Raw genomic sequence first — 21,224 nt, forward strand, 5'->3', positions numbered from 1 at the left:
ATTTTTCAAAAATAATAAGTATTTCTTACGGGATGTATTCAGCTGTGACCTGCCAACACATGGCTAAAAGAATAAAATCCAAAAACTTCAGTTAAAGAATGATGCCATTACCAGAGTAATAAGCTGACTATAGCTTATATACACCACAGTTCTGCTCAAGCCTTCCAGAAGATTAACAGAGGACATTGGCGGAGTCTCCACTGCACGGCCTCCAATTACAACATCAAGGAAAGCAGCAACACAGCCCTGTTGAAACAGGAAGAGATCAAAGTGAAATTCTCCCCTCAAAAGAATGGAAAATTTTCTGACCAAGGTAGACAAGCATAAAAAAAAAATTAGCTTCATGAAAACTATTTTAAATCTTATACTTTAAAAACTTCAACTCTTTATACAGTCATACAGAATAAGCTCAAGAAAAACAACCTACAGTACTGAAAAGACAGGGAGGGTGTGGACTGGGAGACCTACCAGGAGTGTGCTGATACATGAAGACCTCCAGAAAAGACTTATGTCATCATCTAGAACTTTCTAGAGAGGATGGGGGTGACAGGTGACAAGCATGGGGGAAACGGATGGCACACAACACACATTTTTATTTTAATTTTTTCTTTGGTTTGTCCTTTCAATGTTCTCATGTATTTGAGTGTAGGGTGGGCTGGATGACTGAGTGTTCATGAGGATGCACACATGGAGATGAGACGACAGCCTGAGGGAGTCAGCTCTCTCCTCCTCTATGCAGGTTCTGAGAACCAAACTCGGGTCATCAGGTTTGATGTCAGAAGCACCTTTACCCACTAAGTCATTGCTAACCCTGTTTCTTGTTTCTTGGGGGATTTGTTGTTGTTGTTTTGAAACAAAATCGTACTCTCTGGCTTTGGCTGGCCTACTACTCACAATGGTGTCCAAGCAGGCACCAGAGTGATTTTCCTACATCCACTCCTCAGGATTACAATATGTACTGCTATGCTCAGAATGGTATTCGAGGTTTTTATATTTATTTATTCATTTGCTTTTAAGATTAATTCTTATTTATGTGTATACACACACACATATTTATACATATATGAACATGTATGCACTGGTGACTGCAAAGGTAAATGAGGGTTCAGGATCCCCTGAGGGCTAAAATTACAAGTGGTTGTAAGCCAGACAAGCTGGGTGCTGAGAATTAAACTCCTCTGAAAGAACAGCAAGCACTCTTACCTTCTGAGCAATCTCTCCTTTCTGACATCTGAGTTTTAAACTAAGTTGAATTAGTAGTCTACTCAAAATCTAATGAAATATTTGTTACTCAACTAACTGAAAAAATGCCATTAAAACATTTAAAGTTATTTAATTATTGCTGATTGTTATATTAGTAATAAATTAGTTAAGAAACTTTTAAAAAATAATATAATAGGTCTTGATTCTCATTACTTTAATAACACTTTAATATTTATAAGACAGTTTAATTATAATCATTAGAGAAATCTTCCTAATTTTAACTGCTGTGGATACAATACTGTTAACTAATTTAAAAACAAATTAATGACTGAATTATTTAAATTTCATACCACCTAAAGACAAGAGTTAATAAAAAGAATACTTTGCCAGAATTTTTTATTTTGTATTATTTTACTTCATACTGTTTGTTCTTGACATAGAATCTTTATAAATAACCCTGGATGGTCTGGAACTTCTGTGTGGACCAGGCTGAGTCTGGAAATCACAGTGAGTGCAAGGATTAAAGTTGTGTACCAAGTAAGTGTATTTTGTTTGTTTGTAATGAGGACTCACTGTTCCCTAGGCTAGCCTTGGACTCAAGGCAATCCTCCCACCTCAACTGAGATTACAGGTGTGGGCTAGCACTCCTGGACATCGTAGAGTCTACAAACAGTATTTCACAGGACACAACATTCATTCCTACTTTGTCAAATTTTCCAAGGCTATTTTTGGTCCGGGGATCCCCTTCTTCAGTGCCAGTCATTGCTAACTGTTGCAAAAGGCGGCCAACCTGCAAACAAAAGCAGTGATAAGCAGATGTAGGCTGTGCACACCAACACTGGCCTATGAAAGCACATCCATCCCAGTCTAAGAATCTAGTTTCACAATAATATTCATCTCATCAGGCAAACAAAATAATGTTCCCAATAAAATGTGTATCTGTCTGTCAGCTTTTGCTATTTTCAGATTAAGAATTAGAGGAAGTAGAAAATGTTGCTGTAACGTCATGTAGCACATGACAGCAACATGAGGAAACTGAAAGCATAATGTATTTGTTTCTGGTATTGTATCTTTGTGTGCTTAAATTTTTTTTTTTTTTTTTTTTTTTTTTTTTTTTTGGTTTTTCGAGACAGGGTTTCTCTGTGTAGCCCTGGCTGTCCTGGAACTCACTCTGTAGACCAGGCTGGCCTCGAACTCAGAAATCCGCCTGCCTCTGCCTCCCAAGTGCTGGGATTAAAGGCGTGCGCCACCACCACCCGGCAAAATTTTTTACACTTTATTATTACTATATGTGTGTGCATGCATGTCACAGTGCACATGTGGAGGTCAGAAGTCAATTTTGGGAGCTGGCTCCCTCCTTTTATCATAGGCTCCGAATATGACATTCAAATTGTCAAGCTTACATAGCATTTTTACCCCCAAACTACCTTTGACCCAAGAAAAATGTTAAATTATCTGCAAAGGCTAACTCATACAATAGATGACTTCAAGTATAACACAAAGTACAGGGAAAAACATTCTCTTTGTAGTTTTCAGTTGCTTTTTTAGACAGGCTCTGTGTAGCCCTGGTTGCCCTGAAACTTGCTATGTAGACTATGCTGGCCTCCAAGACACAGGGATCTGCCTGCCTCTGCCCCACCAGTGTTGGAATTAAAAGTGTGTACCACCATGCAGGTAAGAAACAATGGTTTTTTGTTTGTTTGTTTGTTTGTTTGTTTAGGTTTCTTTAAGTGTGTATACCTGCTCTTGAGAGATAGAAGAAGTTGAATCCCCTGAAACTGGAGTTACAAGTAGTGACTATCTGACATAGGTACTGGGAACTGAACTCAGTTCTTCTAAAAGAGTAACAATCACTTCTAACCAGAGAACCATCTCTCTGCCCCCAATCACCATTTTCTTTTGTTGTTGTTTTAAATGCTTATCACTTTTATTTGATTGGGAGTTGGGAAGAGGTGGTTTGGTTTGGTTTGGTTTGGTTTGGTGTTTGGTTTGGAAGACAAGGCTATGTATATGTAGCCTTGGCTGACCTGAAACTCTGTGTAGACCAGTCTGGCTTTGAATGCATAGAAATTCACTGCCTACAATATGCTGAGATTAATGCCATACAAGGCTTATCAAGACAGGGTTTCTCTGTGTAGCTCTGGCTGTCCTGAAACTATACAGAGAAACCATGTCTCAATACCCCCTACCCACCAAAAAGAAAGAGAATTTTGACTTTGTAAGATTTGTTTAATTTTATCCACATGAATGGTTTGCCTACATATATGCATATGTACCATCTGCATGCCTGGAGCCTGTGGAGATCAGAAGGTATCAGATTCCCTAAAACTGGGGCTATAGATGGTTGTGAGCTACCATGTGGGTGCTAAGAACCAAACCCAGATCCTCTAAAAAAACAAAAAGTACCCTTAACCACTGAACCATCTCAGCAGCCACGAAAAAAAAAAAAAAAGGCTTTTGTTTTTTAATTTTAAAAAAAGACTAGGCAGGGAAACTAGTAAGATTGCTCTATAGTTATGATCACTGGTTACTCCTCCAGAGGACTTGAATTCAATTATCAGCCCCTGCTTGGCAGACTAACAGCTGTCTTTAACTCCAATTCCAGGGGATCCAATGCTGTCTTCCAAACACTGTACAAGTATACATACAGGCAAAACACCCCCCTACACACAATAAATTATAAAAATAATTAATTGAAATAAATAGTAAGAGTTTGGGTAAAACATCCACACACATAAAATAAATAAGACTGTGAGTGTAACTTAACAGTAGAACATGTGCTTAGCACATGTGAGGCTCTGGGTTCCTCTATGGCATGTATGTGGAGGTCAGGGGACAACTTTGAGTAGCTGGTTCTCTTCTACTAAGATGGGTTCCAGGGACTGAACACAAGTTATCAGATTCCTCAAGCAAGGACTTTTACCCAGTGAGCCATCTTCTTTGCCCAGAACTCCAATTTTTTAAGAGGATAACTTACTATACATATGTAAAATCTTCACAGGGTAGTGTCTAATTTCAAAAACATAAACATTTCTGCAAAAAGCCTAAGAGTTCACTAGCACTCCAAGGAATACTAACTGTAAGTAGCCTCTTGTTCAGCTTCAGAGGTTTGGGGGTTGTGTTTTGTTTTATTTTGTTTTATATGCATGGGTGTTTAGGCTGCATGTATGTCCATGTGAAGGTGTGGGTCCCCTGGAACTGGAGTTACAGTTGTGAGCTTCATGTGGTTGCTGGGATTTGAAGCCAGTCCTCTGGAAGATCAGTTAGTGCTCTTAACCACTGAGCCATTTCTCCAGCACCCTCTAATACTGATTTTTTGTTTTGTTTTGTTTTGTTTTGTTTTGTTTTGTTTTGTTTCCAGACAGGGTTTCTCTGGCTGTCCTGGAAATGCTCTGTAGAACAGGCTGGCCTCACAGAAATCCATCTGCCCCCTGCCCCCTGCCCCCTGCCCCCTGCCCCCTGCCCCCTGCCCCCTGCCCCCTGCCCCCTGGCCCCCTGGCCCCCTGCCCCCTGCCCCCTGCCCCCTGCCCCCTGCCCCCTAGATTAAAGGCATGTACCATCACTGCCTAGCTTCAACTTCAGTTTTAAAGTACAAAGGACACTCAATTTTCAATCAATCTGGACTCTGAAATTATAGAACAGGGATGATGAGCTTGTTCTAGAAAACCTAGCCAATTCTATGTCCAAGAGTTCAAGGCTTTCATTTGAAAACCAATGCAAAAATGTTTATGACTATAATCTCAAAATCCTAATATAATTGCTTGTTTCATGAAAAGCATTTAAGAAAAGAAATGGTAACAGTATATGTATGTTGTCATTATTTTTGTTACTACTCTATTACATAAAGACCAGCTGATCTTAAACTAAATGCTACATTAATAACAGCTAAAACAGGCTAGAGAGATGGTTCAGTGTTTAAGTGCACTGGCTGTTCTTCCAGAAGACCTGAGTTCAATTCCCAGCAACCACATGGTGGCCCACAACCATCTGTAATGGGATCTGGTGTCCTCTTCTGTCATCCAGGCATACATGTAAATACAGCAATCATATATATAAATAAATCAATCTTAAAATAGTAATAATAGCAAAAACATACCTGCATCAGGTTAAATCTTGCCACCTCATTAATAGGAGCATCAGATATTATTCCATACTGCTCTGGATTGACAACTGCGGGACAAATGAAGCAAGCCAACAGAAGATCGGTACACATTGCTCTGACCTCCCCAACCTCCAATCTGTCTACACAAGAAAGAGTTTTGTACATCTGTGACACAATCCACCTCAAACTATGTGGAAAGCAGTACGTATTCTGTTTAAGATAACCAATAAATTTGTTCACCAAAGCCACTAGTTTAGCCTCATTGGAATCTACCATTTCTTGAACCTTTTGCCTAAATCTATCTGAGCCTTTCTCTCCAAAGAGTTTCTCCTGCTGAGCTGGAGAGAATCTCTCAATGAGCTTGTTTGGATCTGTTTCCAGGTGGTCTTCATCTTCTACAAGGAGCTGCATGATTGGCTCATGTAAAGTAGCCGTAAGGAAAAGTTTGGCAGAAAACAGTCCTTCAGAAAAAAGTTTAAATAAGATGCTGAAGGCACAAGTTCCTCTCCTCAAAAGGCGCCTGGGGTTGTCACTTTCTTTAAGTTCAAATTCAATCAAGTATCGTAAAACCTGAAGGAGGTAGCTTTCATCTTCTTGCATAATACAGTTGCCATACAAGGAGGTAAAGACAGTGTAGATAACACTTTGTGTGTTCTCCTGATTGAGTTTTTCTCCAGCAACCAAAGAGGAGGCAATAAGACGTGGATTTTCTCTTAACCGACTCAGGAATTCTCCATAAGCTGTTTCCTGAAATCCCAGTTGCTTATATCCATCAACAAACTGTGTATCTTCCAAAATTTTGGCATGCTGGCAACACTCAGCAGGGGAAGCTTCAGCACTGGAAAATATTAATACATAGGCAAAATAGTATTAAAAACAATTATACAACACAGGCACTATACTGAAATTAATAAATCTGAGTTCATTACTGTGCCAACAATGACATCTCCTTGAATTGCTAAACTCTGAAAACAACAACATGGGAATGAGTAAAGACAGTCACACCTCAAAATAAAGCAGAAGCCACCTTTTTCATATTCAATGTGCTATCGTCTATGAATTAAATTTAAAATTTTGCTATAGCATAAAAACTGCTTATCTACTGATACAAGAACCTTCACAAATATTCAAGTACTGAAATAATCAAAACAGGAGGTAGGGAGGTAGCTCAGTTGGAAGAACACTTGCTGTTAAGCACACAGCCCTGGGTTTGATTTACAACACAGAATGCTTTTGTACATACATGGCCTTTCAGTCAATACCTCCCTGCCAAGCACAAAAAAGAGCTGTGATCTGAATGACATCATCAAAGGTCTATCCTGCTCCTCCAGATTTTTATAAATACAATCATACAGTATATATTCTTTTTTAATCTGACTACTTTTAACATTATACTAATATTGTTACAGTTAAAAGCTGCTTCTTGGAACAATGGAATGAACGCCAGGCACACAGGAGCACACAGATCTACAGGTGGGCAAAACACCCATACACATAAAATAAAAATTTTAAATCTAAAAAAGCTTTTCTTCTTTAAAAAGATACACAATTCCACTGGGCAATGGTGGCACATGCCTTTCGCCCAGAGCGTGGGAGGCAGAGGCAGGTGAGCTCTCTATGGGCTAGAGGCCAGCCTGGACTACAGAGTGAGCTCCAGGACAACCAGGGCTACACAGAGAAACCCTGTCTTGAAAAACAAACAAAAGGATATAATTCTAAAACATGGAAATGCATATAAATATCACAAAACGTAGTCTCTATAATAAAATGTTATGTATGCAAAGACATAAAACATTAATTCTTAAGTTATACTTATCTGTCTTACTGTTTAAGCTAACTCATAAACAAGTAAGCTCCATACATTTTATAAGCAAAGACTCACCTAATATTGATTCAAAACCATGCACTTAAGAAATTCATTTAGTTAGCAGTATATAGACTTAAATGTCCAAATAATGCATGACCTAAAAATTGTGTCTTTACCTGGTTATAATAAGACGATCCAAATTAATCCTCTGCTGCTTTGCAATCCACGCTGTTCGATACAGCTTTTCAGCTGTCTTCAGTACATCTGCGTTTAGCCTCTGAATGAGCTGCTTCTCAGAGCTCACATATAAGCGCTCCTGCTTGAGGTGATGGGCCAACGTCTGAATATCTAACTTCACCATCTTTGAATTGGGAAAAGGTACAAAGGTTGATCACTAAGAACAAAAAAAAGACAAAATTCAAGTTTATGTCACATAAATTATTTTCTAAAATCAAAAAGAATAAAATACTTTTTTCTTTCTTTTTTTTGGGGGGGGGGTGGTTCTAAAACAGGGTTTCTCTGTGTGTAGTCCTAGCTGTCCTGGAATTCACTCTGTAGACCAGGCTAGCCTTGAACTCAGAGATCCACCTGCCTCTAATTCCTGAGTACTGGGGTTAAAGGTATGCATCACCACTGCTCAGTAAGAAACACAAATTTTTAAAATATTACATTTTATTTGGGGGGGGGTGGTGTCACAACATGAGTGTGGAAGTCAGAGGGCAAATTGTGGGAGCTTAGCTCTCTCCTTCCAGCATGTGGGTCTCAAGGATTGAACAAGCCCTCAGGCAGATGCATTTACTACCTGGGCCATTTCACTAGACCTCAATTGTTTAAAAAGTGTGCGTGTGTGCCCATGTGTTTAAGGCTGTATGCATATATACATGTACGCCACACATGGCATAGGATGTGCTTTATCACTATTTCTTTAAGGCAGGTTATCTCCCAGAACCTGAAGCTTGTGTTATGTCTCGGCTGAAAGCCAGCAAGCTCCAGCGATCCTCCTGTCTTTGGCCCACATAGAGCTGTGGTTACAGACATGCACCAGATCCCTGGCTTCTTAAATGGATGCTGGGATCTGAATTCCTGTTCTGATGGTTGCTGAACAAGCACTCTAACCACTGAGCTGTCTGCCCAGATCTTACATATATTATCTTTTGGCAATACAGTTTCACATAGGCCAGACTAGCTTTGAATCCTTTATCTACCTAAGGACGATCCTGAGGTCTCAAGCCTTTACCTGTTCATCCTGTTTCTACCTCCCAAGTTCTAGAATTACAGAGATGGGCTATCATCATGCCCAGTATACACGGTACTGGTGATTGAAATCTCGGTTTGTCCAGGCTAGACAAGCACTCTGCATCCTCAGCCCTTTTGCTGGTTTTCTGAGACAGTCTCATAGTCTAGGCTTGCCTCAAATTCACCATATGGCTGAGAATAACCTTGATCTCCTGATCCTCCTATCTTAGTCTCCCAAAACCAGAAATTATAGGCACGCACCCACACACCCAGCATATTATTTCTAAACTAGAATTAACAGCATCAAATACAATCTAAACCTATTTAGGGAGGTGCCTCTGCTTATTAACCATGGAGTCATCCTTGACTGCTTTCATATAACAAACAATACACCTTGTTCATTCTATCTGCGAAATAATCTAAGTGGTTGGCGGGGGAAACACACCTTTAATCCCAGCACTGGAGAGGCAAAGGCAGGTGAGTTCAAGGCTAGCCTTGTCTACAGAGTTCTAGGATAGCCAGGGCTACATAGAGAAATCCAGCCTCAAAAAACAAGACAAGACAGACAAGACAAAAGAAACAAAGAAACAAAGAAAAATGAATCTATCTGGTTATTTTTCCTGTTTCCACTGGGAGTCTACTATGACCTCCTGGGAAGCCTATGACTAGTTGATTTCCTTGTTCCCTGTTTTGAATTTCCAAAGTCTTCTCTCCCCATAATAGTATATCTGATGGTCACATTTTATTCCTTGACTAGAAACCATCTCAAGACTTTATCTTATACTTAGAAAGAAATCCAAAGTCCTACATGGTCTTCCCTAGCTACATCTTTGGCCCTCCAAGCCTACCTAAATTTACTACAGACAGCTACTTGCTTGTTAACCGTCCTTATTGGGCAGCTTGTACCTCTTACATTGTGCTACCATGGCCAGGACTTGTCTGTTTGGTTCACTGCCCTGGTCTGGGGCCTGGGTGAGGGCCTAGTGCACAGTAGCAACTGAATAAACATGTGCCAAAGGTATTGATGAAATCAAATGACCTTTATTTATCTAATATATAAACAAATACCCACTGTACACATCCTTTAAAGCATTATTATCTACACCATACCCTTGAACTGTCAGACCACGAATGTCTTGCATTAACAACAGAAATACCTATACTTAAGATAACAAAAGTATGTTAGCAGAGAGCAACTATCAACTTAAAAAAGAAATCTCATTGAGAACTGAGAGACGGCTCAACAGTTAAGAGCATCTACTACTCTTGCAGAGGAGCCTGGCTAGGTTTCCAGTACCTACACCAGGTAGCTCATAACCTCCTCTAACTCTAGATCCAGGGGATCTGACACCCTACTCTCACCTCTGTAGGTACCTGCACTCACACTCACACACTCACACACAAACATATATAGTTAAAAATATGGCTAGGTGTGGTGATACGTCTACAACCCCAGCACTCAGGAGGCAGAGGCAAGTAGATTTCTCCGAGTTCAAGGCTACTCTAGTCTACATAGTGAGATCCCTGAGAGTACACAGTAAAGACTCCTTGTCAAAAAATAAAATAGGAATGGGGTGGTCACATCAAAATCAAGTCCTTAAAAAAATAATAAATATATATATATATATATATATATATATATATATATATATATATACACACACACACACACATATATATATCACCAAATTTTTTAATTGAGTATTATGAGGCTGGGGGTAAAACTTAGTGGTCAAGCCTAGCACACATGAGGCCCTGGATTCATAAAAATAAAAATTAAAAAAACACAAACAATTAAATATGAGACCCAGTTCAGTAACAAATATCTTCTTGAGTTTTGCTGGAACTCAGCCCAATTCCCCTAATCTCAAAGAACCCATAATCTTATAACCAAAATACTGTTCAAGTTACTGAGTAAACATGTTTTCAATGACACAGCAAAATAAAAATGAATTTATGCAATTCAGAAGTTAAAAATCTTCAAATATAACTTCAAAGTAGGCACGGTCCATACCTTTAACCCCAGCAATTATAAACTGGAGAGATAACTCAGCAGTTAGGAGTATTTGCTGCTTTTCTAGAGTGCCTGGATTTGGTTCCCAGAACCCATATGGTGGTTTATGCCTGTTCATTACACTAATTCTAGGGGATCTGATGCCCTCTCTTGACCTCCAATAGCACCAGGCACACATGTAGTATACATATATACATGCAGGCAAAACACTGGTACACAAAAACTAAAATAAGTAACATACAATAATAATAATAGTAATAATTTTAAGCAAAATTAAAAGGTTAACACTTAAAATAATATTCCATCCAATCTAACCAAGAACTGGCCTCCTAAATCACCCATTAGTTCCAATTTTTTTGTAAGTTTCCTTGTGTGTGTGTGTGTGTGTGTGTGTGTGTGTGTGTGTGTATGTAAGACCATATGCACCTATGTCATGCCATGAATGCAGAGGTCATGAGACAATTTATAATTCTGGTAACCTAGTGGGGCAGGTAGCTATGTCCTCTGTGCCATCTCGAGGACCTCCATAAGCATTTGTCAGAGACCTTTTCCACAAGACAAACTTTCTAAGTGTCTTTTTAACCAGGTTCTAAAATTATAAAGCTTTCCTTTTTATGTTTCTATATTTGTTGTCTGAATGCCAAAAAAAAAAAAAACACTGGCAACAGCTCACCCTGCAAAACAAAATTTTAAGAACAATTATTGTGAACTAAGTAACTGGGTTCAGCAGTAGAGAACTAACTACCTAGCATGCTTGAGCCACTGGCTTTAATCCTTAACACCGAATACAAAATATGACAATTAAGGAAAAAGTGAAAACTGTTCTGGTCTTCTAAGACAACACTTACAACAAATTACCAGCCATCAGCTCAGAAACAGGTCAGGTCAAATCTGGACATGACAGGCACAATGGCACATGGCTTCAGAGTGCTCCTGGGTCAAGGCAGACCTCTATAAACTCCAAGTCAGCCAGGGCTACACAGTGAGGCCCTCTCCACATCAAAATAAAATACAATTTTAGCATAACTAAGTATAAGTAGGAAACGTTTTACCATAAGAAAACAAAGAAAGTATAGATACTAGAAAATGTATGGCACCAGCTGGCAGTACTGCATGCCTTGAACCTTAGCACTCGGGAGGCAGAGGAGGGTGGATATGTGAGTTTGAGGCCAGCCTGGTCTAGAGAAAGTTACAGGCCAGATAGGACTACACAGAGAAACCGTATCTCAAAAAATCAAAAGTAAAAAAAGAAATTATATATATTTTTTTTCCTGAAAAGAAATAACAATCCAAACTAGCAATAAAATATTAATATCAAACCAATATTTATTTAAACTTTTTTTTTTTAAGACAAGGTTTCTTTCCATAGCCCTGACTGTCCTGGAACTCTATATGTATACCAGGCTAGCCTCAGACTCACAAAGATCCACCTGCCTCTGCTGGGATTAAAGGTGTGAGCCACCCAAGAATTATCCTAGTTTCTCCTCAAGCCACCCTCATAAGCATGTGACAGGTATGCTCTCCCAGCCTGGTTTGACAGTTCAGGAAAGTGCTGAACTATGCAACATACAATTTAGTTCTGTCTGACTCTAAAGAAACTCTTGTTCTCGCCGGGCAGTGGTGGCGCATGCCTTTAATCCCAGCACTTGGGAGGCAGAGGCAGGTGGATTTCTGAGTTCGAGGCCAGCCTTGTCTACCAAGTGAGTTCCAGGACAGCCAAGGCTACACAGAGAAACCCTGTCTCGGAAAAAAAAAAAAAAAAACACACACAAAAAAAAAAAAAAAGAAAGAAAGAAAGAAAAAGAAACTCTTGCTCTCAACCAACTAATGTAAATGTCTTGCAAGTCAGTCATTTTGATTTCTAATTATGGTAGGGAGTTTGTTAATTGGCTGATTTTACAGAATATTATTTGCCTTCTAGCAGCATCTACAGAACTTAAATTCACACTGAAATACCACATAAACTGGGAAGACTGTAGAGAAAAGGATACCTTCGTATCCTGTAGGTGGAATGTAATTTTGTATCATCACTACAGACTGCAGGATAATTCTCCAAACTGTACACACAGACTACCACGTGACCCAGCAGTCCTACTATTTTCAAGTCCCTGCAGCATTATTCACAACAGCCAACATCTGGGATCAACCTAGGCATCTCATCAACAGGTGAGTGTCAAAATTATATATACAAAAGAATACAGAACTGGTTCTCTCTCTATGGGATCCAGGTCCCCAACTCAAGCCACCAGGCCTGGCAGCAGGCAGCTTTACCCTCCGAGCCATCTTGTTAACCCTAAAGACATGGTTTTAGAGATCACTTTAATAAACTGAGGCCACAAGACAAACTTGCTAAGCATTTTACATTAAACAGGTTCAAGAATTTTAAGCTTCCTTCCTATAGCAAAGAAGTTAGAATGCCAGAAAAAAAAAATTAACCATGTCTTACGCTGTAAAACAAAATTTTAAGAACTATTATTGGAACTAAGGAGTACTGCTTAGTGTGTGTGTGGGGGGGATATTATTTGGCACATATAGTATATAAAAATACATAAATGGAATATTATTTGGCCATAAAAAGAAGGGAGGAAAAGAAATTGCAATATGGATGGAGCTAAAAACCATTATGTTAAATGAATAAACCAGGCCTAGAAAAAGCAAGTATTCCATAAGGTCACCCAAATGTAGACTCAGGAAAGGTTGACCTCTCATAACAGAATAGTGCTTTCCTGAGTCTGAGATAGTAGGGACAGGAGGAATTAGAAAACATTACAGTTATGAGAAATCAATGTGTCTATTTTATAGTCATAGTGACTACAGTTAATGACAATAGGTTGAATATATTGATTGTATTCTTCCTCCCCTCATACAATCCCTTTCTGAGATAAGGTTTCCTATTGCCCAGGCTGTCTAAATGTAGCCTCATTAGGTAGGTAAAAATAATCACCACACTCAATGACACCACACACACACACACAGAGGGAAGGGGATAGAGGGAAGGGGATGGAGGGAGGGAGGGAAGGAGGGAAGGAGGCATAGTATTAAAGATGTTCACATTTATTAATTAATCTTGATTTCTTAAAGCATATTTCTAAGCCCCTTAACTTAAAATTCAAAATCAGTCTTACCTCAGCACATCAAATCAATACTATTTTACACTATTACATTATTTTTTTACTTACTAGTGCATATGTATATGTGTGTGTGCACAGTGTGTGCATACACCATGGTGCACATGTGCAAGGAAGAGGACAACTTTCAGCACCAGGTTCTCTCTTTCACTATAGAATCCAGAGACTGATCAATCTCAGGTTTGCACTGTGAGCACTTTTACAAAAACAAAGAGCACTTAACACTATTTCCTCAGGTTACCTGTTCTATTCAAATTGACCTTCTCATTTCTACTGTCCTGTGTTTTCATAGCTTCTTACCTACATGCTTTAATTTCCATAGCCTGGCCCAATGAACCTTTGCAATCATATACATTGCCTATTGATAAATCTCAACTCTGAGCTAAAGAACTAATTATATCACTGACTTGGAACTGTGTGGTTGCTTTTGCTGTATCTTCTTTTTCTTTTTGGTTTTTCAAGACAAGGTTTCTCTGCACAGCCCTAGCTGTCCTGGAACTCACTTTGTAAAAGACCAGGCTGGCCTCAAATTCACACAGATTCGTCTGCCCCAGCCTCCTGAGCACCAGGATTAAAGGAGTATACTGTATTTTCATCTTTTGCCATCTACCTCCTGTGTTTCCAGCCAAACAAAGTCCTTCAAAATCTGAGAGCATCTGATAGACCCATATATGCCCAGTTCCAGATACCAGAGAAAAGACAAAACGTTTTCAAATCATCTTTGCTAGTATTCACTTCCCCACAAATCACTGTGAAGAAGAGCACAAGAGTCATTAAAGCTCCGGCATCAACTGGACATGGTAACGTGTGGCTATAACGCTAGCACTAGAGTCATAAGCAGGACCACTGCAAGTTCTAGGCCAGCCTGGATTACTAGTGAGCTTTAGGCCAGCCACGGCTACAAAAACAGACCCTGTCTCAAACCATAGTAACGACAGTATTATAGTAATCAGGGTTCCGCCAGAATAAACCATAGCAAATACATATTTTTCCTAAAGTTTGCATGCATTTTCTATATTAGCTAATTTCAAAAACTACTCTCTGACCCCTTAAATTCAACAAGCACTTATCACATTTTCATATTAAATCAAACTGAGGAATAATTTAAGCTTTTCAACCCATAAAACATCTTTTAGGAAGTCAGGTGGTGATGGCACACATCTTTAATCCCAGCACTTGGAAGGCTGAGGCAGGTGGATCTCTGTGAATTCCAGGCCAGCCTGGTCTACAGAATGAATTCCAGGGCTACATAGAGAAACCCTGTCTTGAAAAACAAAAACAAACAAACAAACAAACAAAAAACAAGCCCTGAAAACAAACCATCATTTAGGCTAGCTAGAAATGAGCAGGCTGTTTCAGCATCATTCCTCATAAAGGTTGGTTTGGGTTTGTTTTTGAGATTTTTTTAATTAAATAAGTTTGTTCTTTGATAATTTCATACATGTAGATAACACAATAATCACTCTTCCCTGCCCCTATTATCCTCAATCCCATGAACAACCCTTTCCTTCCCACCACTCCCTTTCCCAGATTCATGACTTGTGATTTTATGACCCATTTAATTTAACTTAAAATTCATTTATGCCTAGCACGGTGGCACATACCTTTGATCCCAGCACTCAGGAGGCAGAGGCAAGCAAGTGCAAGGCCTGCTTGGTCTGCATAGAGCATTTCAGGTCTGTTAAGTAGGGCAACATATCTCAAAAAAAAATTTATTATAATTGTGTATTGGTGGAGGGACACATGTCACAGCGTCCATAAATGTCAGAGGACAAATCTGTAACCAGTTTTCATCTTTCATCAAATTCAAATTGTCAGATTTGCAAGGCCAGTACCTTTACCTGCTGAGCCATTTCCCCAGCCCCAGACTTTGTGCATGAGCATGGGTGCAGTGCCCACAGAGACAAGATTAGGGCAGTAGATCCCCTGCAGCTAGAGTCACGGGTGCTGGGAATCAAACACAGATCTGCAAGAGCAGCACATGCTCTTATCCACTGAGCCACCTCTACATCTCCTTAATAAGATTTTATGGAACATAGCTATGCCATCTAGTAATGTTGTCTATAACTGTTTTCATGTTATGACGGCAGGGAAAAATAATAACCAGTCTTCTACAGTCCATTTGGCCTCTACAGAAAGTTTGCCAACCTCTAATAAGTAAGTTTATCTCCCCTAAGGAAGAGCATGGAGAGGAAGCACAAAACCTGATAAGGTGTAATTCTTGAGCTACACTAGAAGTTCCAAGGAGAATACATCTAGTACAAGCGTCAACAGTTAACAGGACACATTGACACACAACTATAATCCTAGCACAGGGAAGGTAAAGGCAGGAAGATCAAAGGTTCAAGGTCGAATACAATGCAAATTTGAGGGCAGTGTGGGCTATAAGACTCAAAAAAAATATAAATTATTCCAAAATAACATTTTGGGATAGAATAACATTTCACATTTCACGAGAATCTCTTGTTAAAAGCATCCCAATGTATAATGACGTATAGGCAGCATTTAGAGTTCAAGTAGAGAGCCTACTATCTAGTTTACTCTTAGGCTCTCTCTTTTTGTATCTCCCTCCCAGGCTTTCTTCTCTCCCTCTCTCTGAGGAACCAACATTCTGTGACACACAATACTATTTTTTCTTTTAGTTTGCTGAAATTAGAAAAACAAAATACAAAAAATATTATACAAATTTGCACCAGTTTCATATGTGTAGCAAGGTTAATATATTTCCTTAGCAGAACTGTTTAAGAAACACCAGGGTTTTGTTGGTTGGTTAGTTGGTTGGTTTCGGTTTTTTGGGTCTTGCAGAGCAGGAACTTGAATCCACGACCTCCCTCTCACATGACAAACAAACACTACACCTCAGCAATGCATCAGCCATGAAAAGCCAGCTTTTATGTTAACTATCACCCACAGCAAACCTTATCTTAAGCTACCAGAAGTTATGGCTGACCCAAAACATGGTGGTACAAACTAGCAATTCCAGCATTCAGGAGGCTGAAGCAGATGAATTCTGAGTTTGAAAATAGCCTAAGATATATAAACCCTATTTGAAATAACCAGGGTCTTAGGTAGGGATGACTTTAGTAGTAGAATGATTATCTGGGTTCAGTCCCCAGCAATGGACATATATAAAGCCAGGTCTGCACAGGTAACACAGCAGTTAAGAGCAGTAGTTACTCTGGCAGGTGACCTTGGTTCAAGTCCTAGCCACCACAAGGTGGTATACAACCAGGTAACCCCAGTTCCAGGGGATCCAACTCCCTTTTCTGATCTCCACAGTCACCAGGCATGTGTGGGTCTCATCCATACATGCAGCAAAACATCCACAAATATAAAATAAGAAAAAAAAAAAAAGAGAGAGGGAGAAAAAGCATTAGTTTATATATGTAATACCACCACTGGGGGGCAGGGGTTTGATATAAAAGAGTTGCTACAAGTTCAAGGCCAGCCTAAGCTATACAGTAAGCTAGACCAAACTGGGCTACAATGACAATGTGTCTACCTGGAGAGTGACAGAAATAGAAACAATGCAGAATGGTTGTAGATGAATAGTTTCAACTGACTAGAGGTAGTAAGTACATAGGTGTTAGGAAATAGTAGTAACCACCACATTTAAAGCTTGCACTCTGCATCACCTGAGCGCCTAAATACTCCAGTTTCATCCATGAAACACTGATGTTTTGTCTTCCTTTAGTTTGACGCTGGAAGCTGAACCTATGCCCATATGCATGCTAAGCATGTGCCCCACCAACACTTCCAGTCCTGAAGGTAAGAGTTTCCTTCTCCTTAGTTTGTTATTCATGGATTTACTTGGGGGGGGGGGGGGGTAAGGTCTCACAGAGCATGTGGAAGTCAAACATCTGAGAATAGCTAGTTCTCTCCCTCTACCCTAGGATGGCACTCAGGCTCTCAACATTGATGGCAAACCCCTCTACCCACAGAGCCACCTAAAGTTTTTTGGGATTTTGTTTATTTGTTTTGCTTTTGTGGGTTGTTGTTGTTATTGTTGTTGTTTTGATACGGAGTCTTGAAGCTCACTGGGGAGGCAGAGGCAGAGGTAGAGGGATCTCTGTGAGTTCAAGGCCAGCCTGGTCTATAAAACAAGTTCCAGGGCACCCAGAGCTTCACAGAGAAATCCTGTCTCAAAAAAACAAGGTGGAGGGGTTCACTGGCTCTACCTCCCAACTGCTGGAATTAAAGGTGCATACCACTACACCTGATGATATATAAGTAGTTTTGATTACAACACAGAGCTACACAGCTGAGGAAAGTAAAAACAATTTAATTTCCCTAGGTCAAATTAGTAACATGTGAAGTTGAAATGAGAATTTAGTTATGTCTAGTTTTGGGATTTGGTTTTCCCTAGTAACACACATACAATCTCAATCTTTCTCCTCCCCTCCTCTGTGTGTGTGTGTGTGTGTGTGTGTGTGTGTGTGTGTCTGTCTGTCTGTCTGTCTGTCTGTCTGTCTGTCTGTCTACTATGCCATTCATCTGTCTCCCAGCTATGAGAGCCTTATTATAGTCAAGGTTACTGCTGATAGTTGCCTCACTCAGTAGAATTAGAACTGGAACTTGTTGGGAAAAGAAGGATGGAAGAAGTAAGAGAGAATGAGAGAGGAGTATGGCCAAAATATAAACGTGTTTGAAACTGAATAAATTAATTAAATGTAAGTAAATAACTCCTTCAACTCTTAGAACAAGTACTTATATGTAAGTCAGAGTGCGACAACACCCAGCCTTCTTGAAAAGCTTCCAACTGTCTGGCAATGTAAGTTTTAGTTGGACTTTAGGACTAAATAATCTCAACTTCCTCGAATTCTAAGAAGGAAGTAATATATAAAAATTTAGAAAAAATTGCTAGGAATTAACCCAGAATATTAGCAAAAAAGCCAGGCATGGTGGTACATGCTTGCTGTGCTTGTTGTTCTCTTGGAAGAACGTAAGATGGCTTACAACTGCCTATTAACTCCAATCCTAGGATGGTCTGATGTCCTCTGCCAGTCTACACACACACAATTTTAAAAGTAAATAAGGAACCGGAGAGATGGCTCAGTGGCTAAGACCAATGGCTGCTCATCCAGAGGACCCAAGTTCAATTCCTTGCACCCAAATGGAAACTGACTATAACTCCAGTCCCAGGGAATCTGACACCTTCTTCTGGCCTCCTCAGACACAACAAATACATGTTGCACAGACATACATGTAGGCAAAACACCCATACACATAAAATAATAATGAATCTTTTTTAAAAAGAAAAACAAGTAGTACCTACAAGGTGCAATTTATCACATTTACCACATTTTGTATCTTTGTTGATACTGTTTTTAAGGCAGTTCATGCAGCCCGAACTGGCTTCAAATTCACCTGTGTAGTCAAGGATGCCCTTGAGTTTCTCACTCCACCTTCAGAGCACTGGGATTACAAGTGTGCACTACAACGCCCGGACAATTTGTAAAGGGCTTCACTGATGGTGCACAAGCACTCTAACAACTGAGGTACAGCTCCAAGCTGGAATGTTGATGTTACAATAATCCTAAGCACTCATTAAACTTCAATCAGCATTACTATGATTGTCTGTGTTTCTACCCAAAAGAAAACTCCTGCCTAAAACATGTTATTATGGTGTGTGGGTGTGGGGTGACAGAGCATGCAAGACACAGAAGGAACATAGAGGTCAGAGGGCAACTTTCCCCAGTCAGTTCTTTCCTTCCACTTTCACACCAGTGCTAGGAATGGAACTCAGGTCAACAGACTTTCACAGCAAATACTTTTTCCTACTGAGTCATCTCCTTGGCCTGAAAATAGCTGTTCAATATAAACCAACCACTAAAATGCCCTCATTAAGAAAAACAAAATCTCCTCATTGGGTCTAGAGAAATGGCTCAGAGGTAGGAGTGCTCACTGCTCCTGCAGTTCCCAGCACCCCATGGTGGCTCAAACTGCCTCTAAGTCCAGTTCCAGGGAATCAGATGTCCTCCTCTGATCTCCTAAAGCACTTGGTACTTATGAGGTACACAGATGGACACACAGGCAAAAGACTCATACATATAAAGTAAAAAATTAATCCTTAAAAATAAATTAAAATATCCTTGTAGAATGGAATTCATAATTTCTACTACTTTATATAATGTCAAAAAAAAAAAAAAAAAAAAAAACAACCTCAATAAGTGTTAGCTCTTGGGCTGGAGAGAGATGGCTCAGCAGTAAAGAGCACTGACTGCTCTTCCAGAAGACCTGAGTTCAATTCCCAGCAACCACATGGTGGCTCATAACCATCTGTAATGGAATCTGATGCCCTCTTCTGGTGTATCTGAAGACAGCTACAGTATACTAATATAAATAAAATAAATCTTTTTTTAAAAAAGTGTTAGCTCTTACTGTCACTGCAAATTCTTATATGTTTTAAAACGATGAAACAAAAGTTCAGGGCTAGAAAGATGGCTCAGCACCAGCTGTTACTCAGTTCTAGAAACTCTGATGCTTCTTCAGGGATCTAAGAAATCCACACTAGAGATGAGCACCCCTCACAAAACGATCTTATAAATACCACATTTAACTGTAAACATTTACTCACATCTGTTTCCCTCACAAGACTAGTTTTGGGGACTGGAGAGATGGCTCAGCAGTTAAGAGCACCTGCTGTTCATCTACAGGACCTGTATTTGCCTATAATTCCAGTTCCAGGGGATCCCATACCCTCTTCCTGGCTCCCATAGGCTCCTGCACACATGTGGTCCACATACATAGACTCAAGACACAAACATACACATAAAATAAAATTAATTTTTTTATAAAAGGAGCTAGAGAGATGTTTCAGTTAAAAGAGCACTTGTTGGTGTTAGAGAGATGGCTCAGTGGTTAAGAGCACTGACTGCTCTCCCAGAGGTCCTGAGTTCAATTCTCAGCAACCACATGGTGGCTCATAACCATTTAAATGGACACCCTCTTCTGGTGTGTCTGAAGACAGTCACAGTGTACTCATAAAATAAATAAATCTTTAAAAAATAAAAATAAACTTGTTTGGACTGGAGAGATGGAAAAAATCATAAAACTGTTTCTTTCTTACTTTTCTCTGGTATAGAAAGCCCTTGATCAGATGTGCGCAGCTCATGCCTAATCATTCCAGCACTTCAAAGACTGAAGCAGAAGGAATACTAGAAGTTCAAGGCTAGACTGGGCTGCACAGTGGTACTCTATCTCCAGAAGAAAAAAAAAAAGCAATATTTTTATTTATAAGCATCTCGAAATCTGTCTGAGGTACTACACCCTTTAAACATAATATATATTCAGAATGGGTTAAAAATAGATCAGTTTAATCTAAGTTTTAAATTTTTAAATTTTATTTGGCTATGTGTTCCTTGCCTGGCTAGATGCATGTGTACCACATGTGTGCCTTATGCCCATGGAGGTCAAAAGAGGGCGTCAGCTCCCTGGAAATGAACTGCAGACAGCTGTGAGCTGCCTCGTGGGTGCTGGGATCTGAAGCCAGGATCTCTGCAAGAGCAGTAAGTGTTCCTAACTGCTGAGCTACCCTACAAATTTCTAAAATTTTAAAACCATAAACATTTAAAATGAGAATGTAGCTCAATGGGAGAGTGCTTGCCTAACATGTGCAGGGCACGGGTTTGAGCTAAAGCACCACAAAGTTTTAAGAAAATATTTAGTCCAAATAACTGCTTTGGAGGGTGCTACTTGGCTCTGATCATGAGGTAAACGAAAAGAGCTACTAGC

General features: G+C 39.6%; 1 protein-coding gene across 9 annotated transcripts in view; it reads right to left on the minus strand.

Moving 5' to 3' along the window:
- Gapvd1 (GTPase activating protein and VPS9 domains 1) overlaps window positions 1-21,224 on the minus strand; it is a 76,754-nt gene that overhangs the window by 46,334 nt on the left and 9,196 nt on the right. For all 9 annotated transcript variants that reach the window (XM_076928566.1, XM_034493977.2, XM_034493978.2 and 6 more), the window contains exons 2-5: window positions 7,289-7,506; window positions 5,300-6,143; window positions 1,907-1,993; window positions 112-246 (exon numbers count right to left, since the gene is read on the minus strand). In XM_076928566.1, coding sequence (XP_076784681.1) covers window positions 112-246; window positions 1,907-1,993; window positions 5,300-6,143; window positions 7,289-7,473 — 1,251 coding nt within the window. In that variant the 5' untranslated portion in view covers window positions 7,474-7,506. The remainder of the gene's footprint in view (window positions 1-111; window positions 247-1,906; window positions 1,994-5,299; window positions 6,144-7,288; window positions 7,507-21,224) is intronic.

The sequence above is a fragment of the Arvicanthis niloticus genome, chromosome 2, assembly GCF_011762505.2.
Source record: "Arvicanthis niloticus isolate mArvNil1 chromosome 2, mArvNil1.pat.X, whole genome shotgun sequence".
NCBI classification, from domain to species: domain Eukaryota; kingdom Metazoa; phylum Chordata; class Mammalia; order Rodentia; family Muridae; genus Arvicanthis; species Arvicanthis niloticus.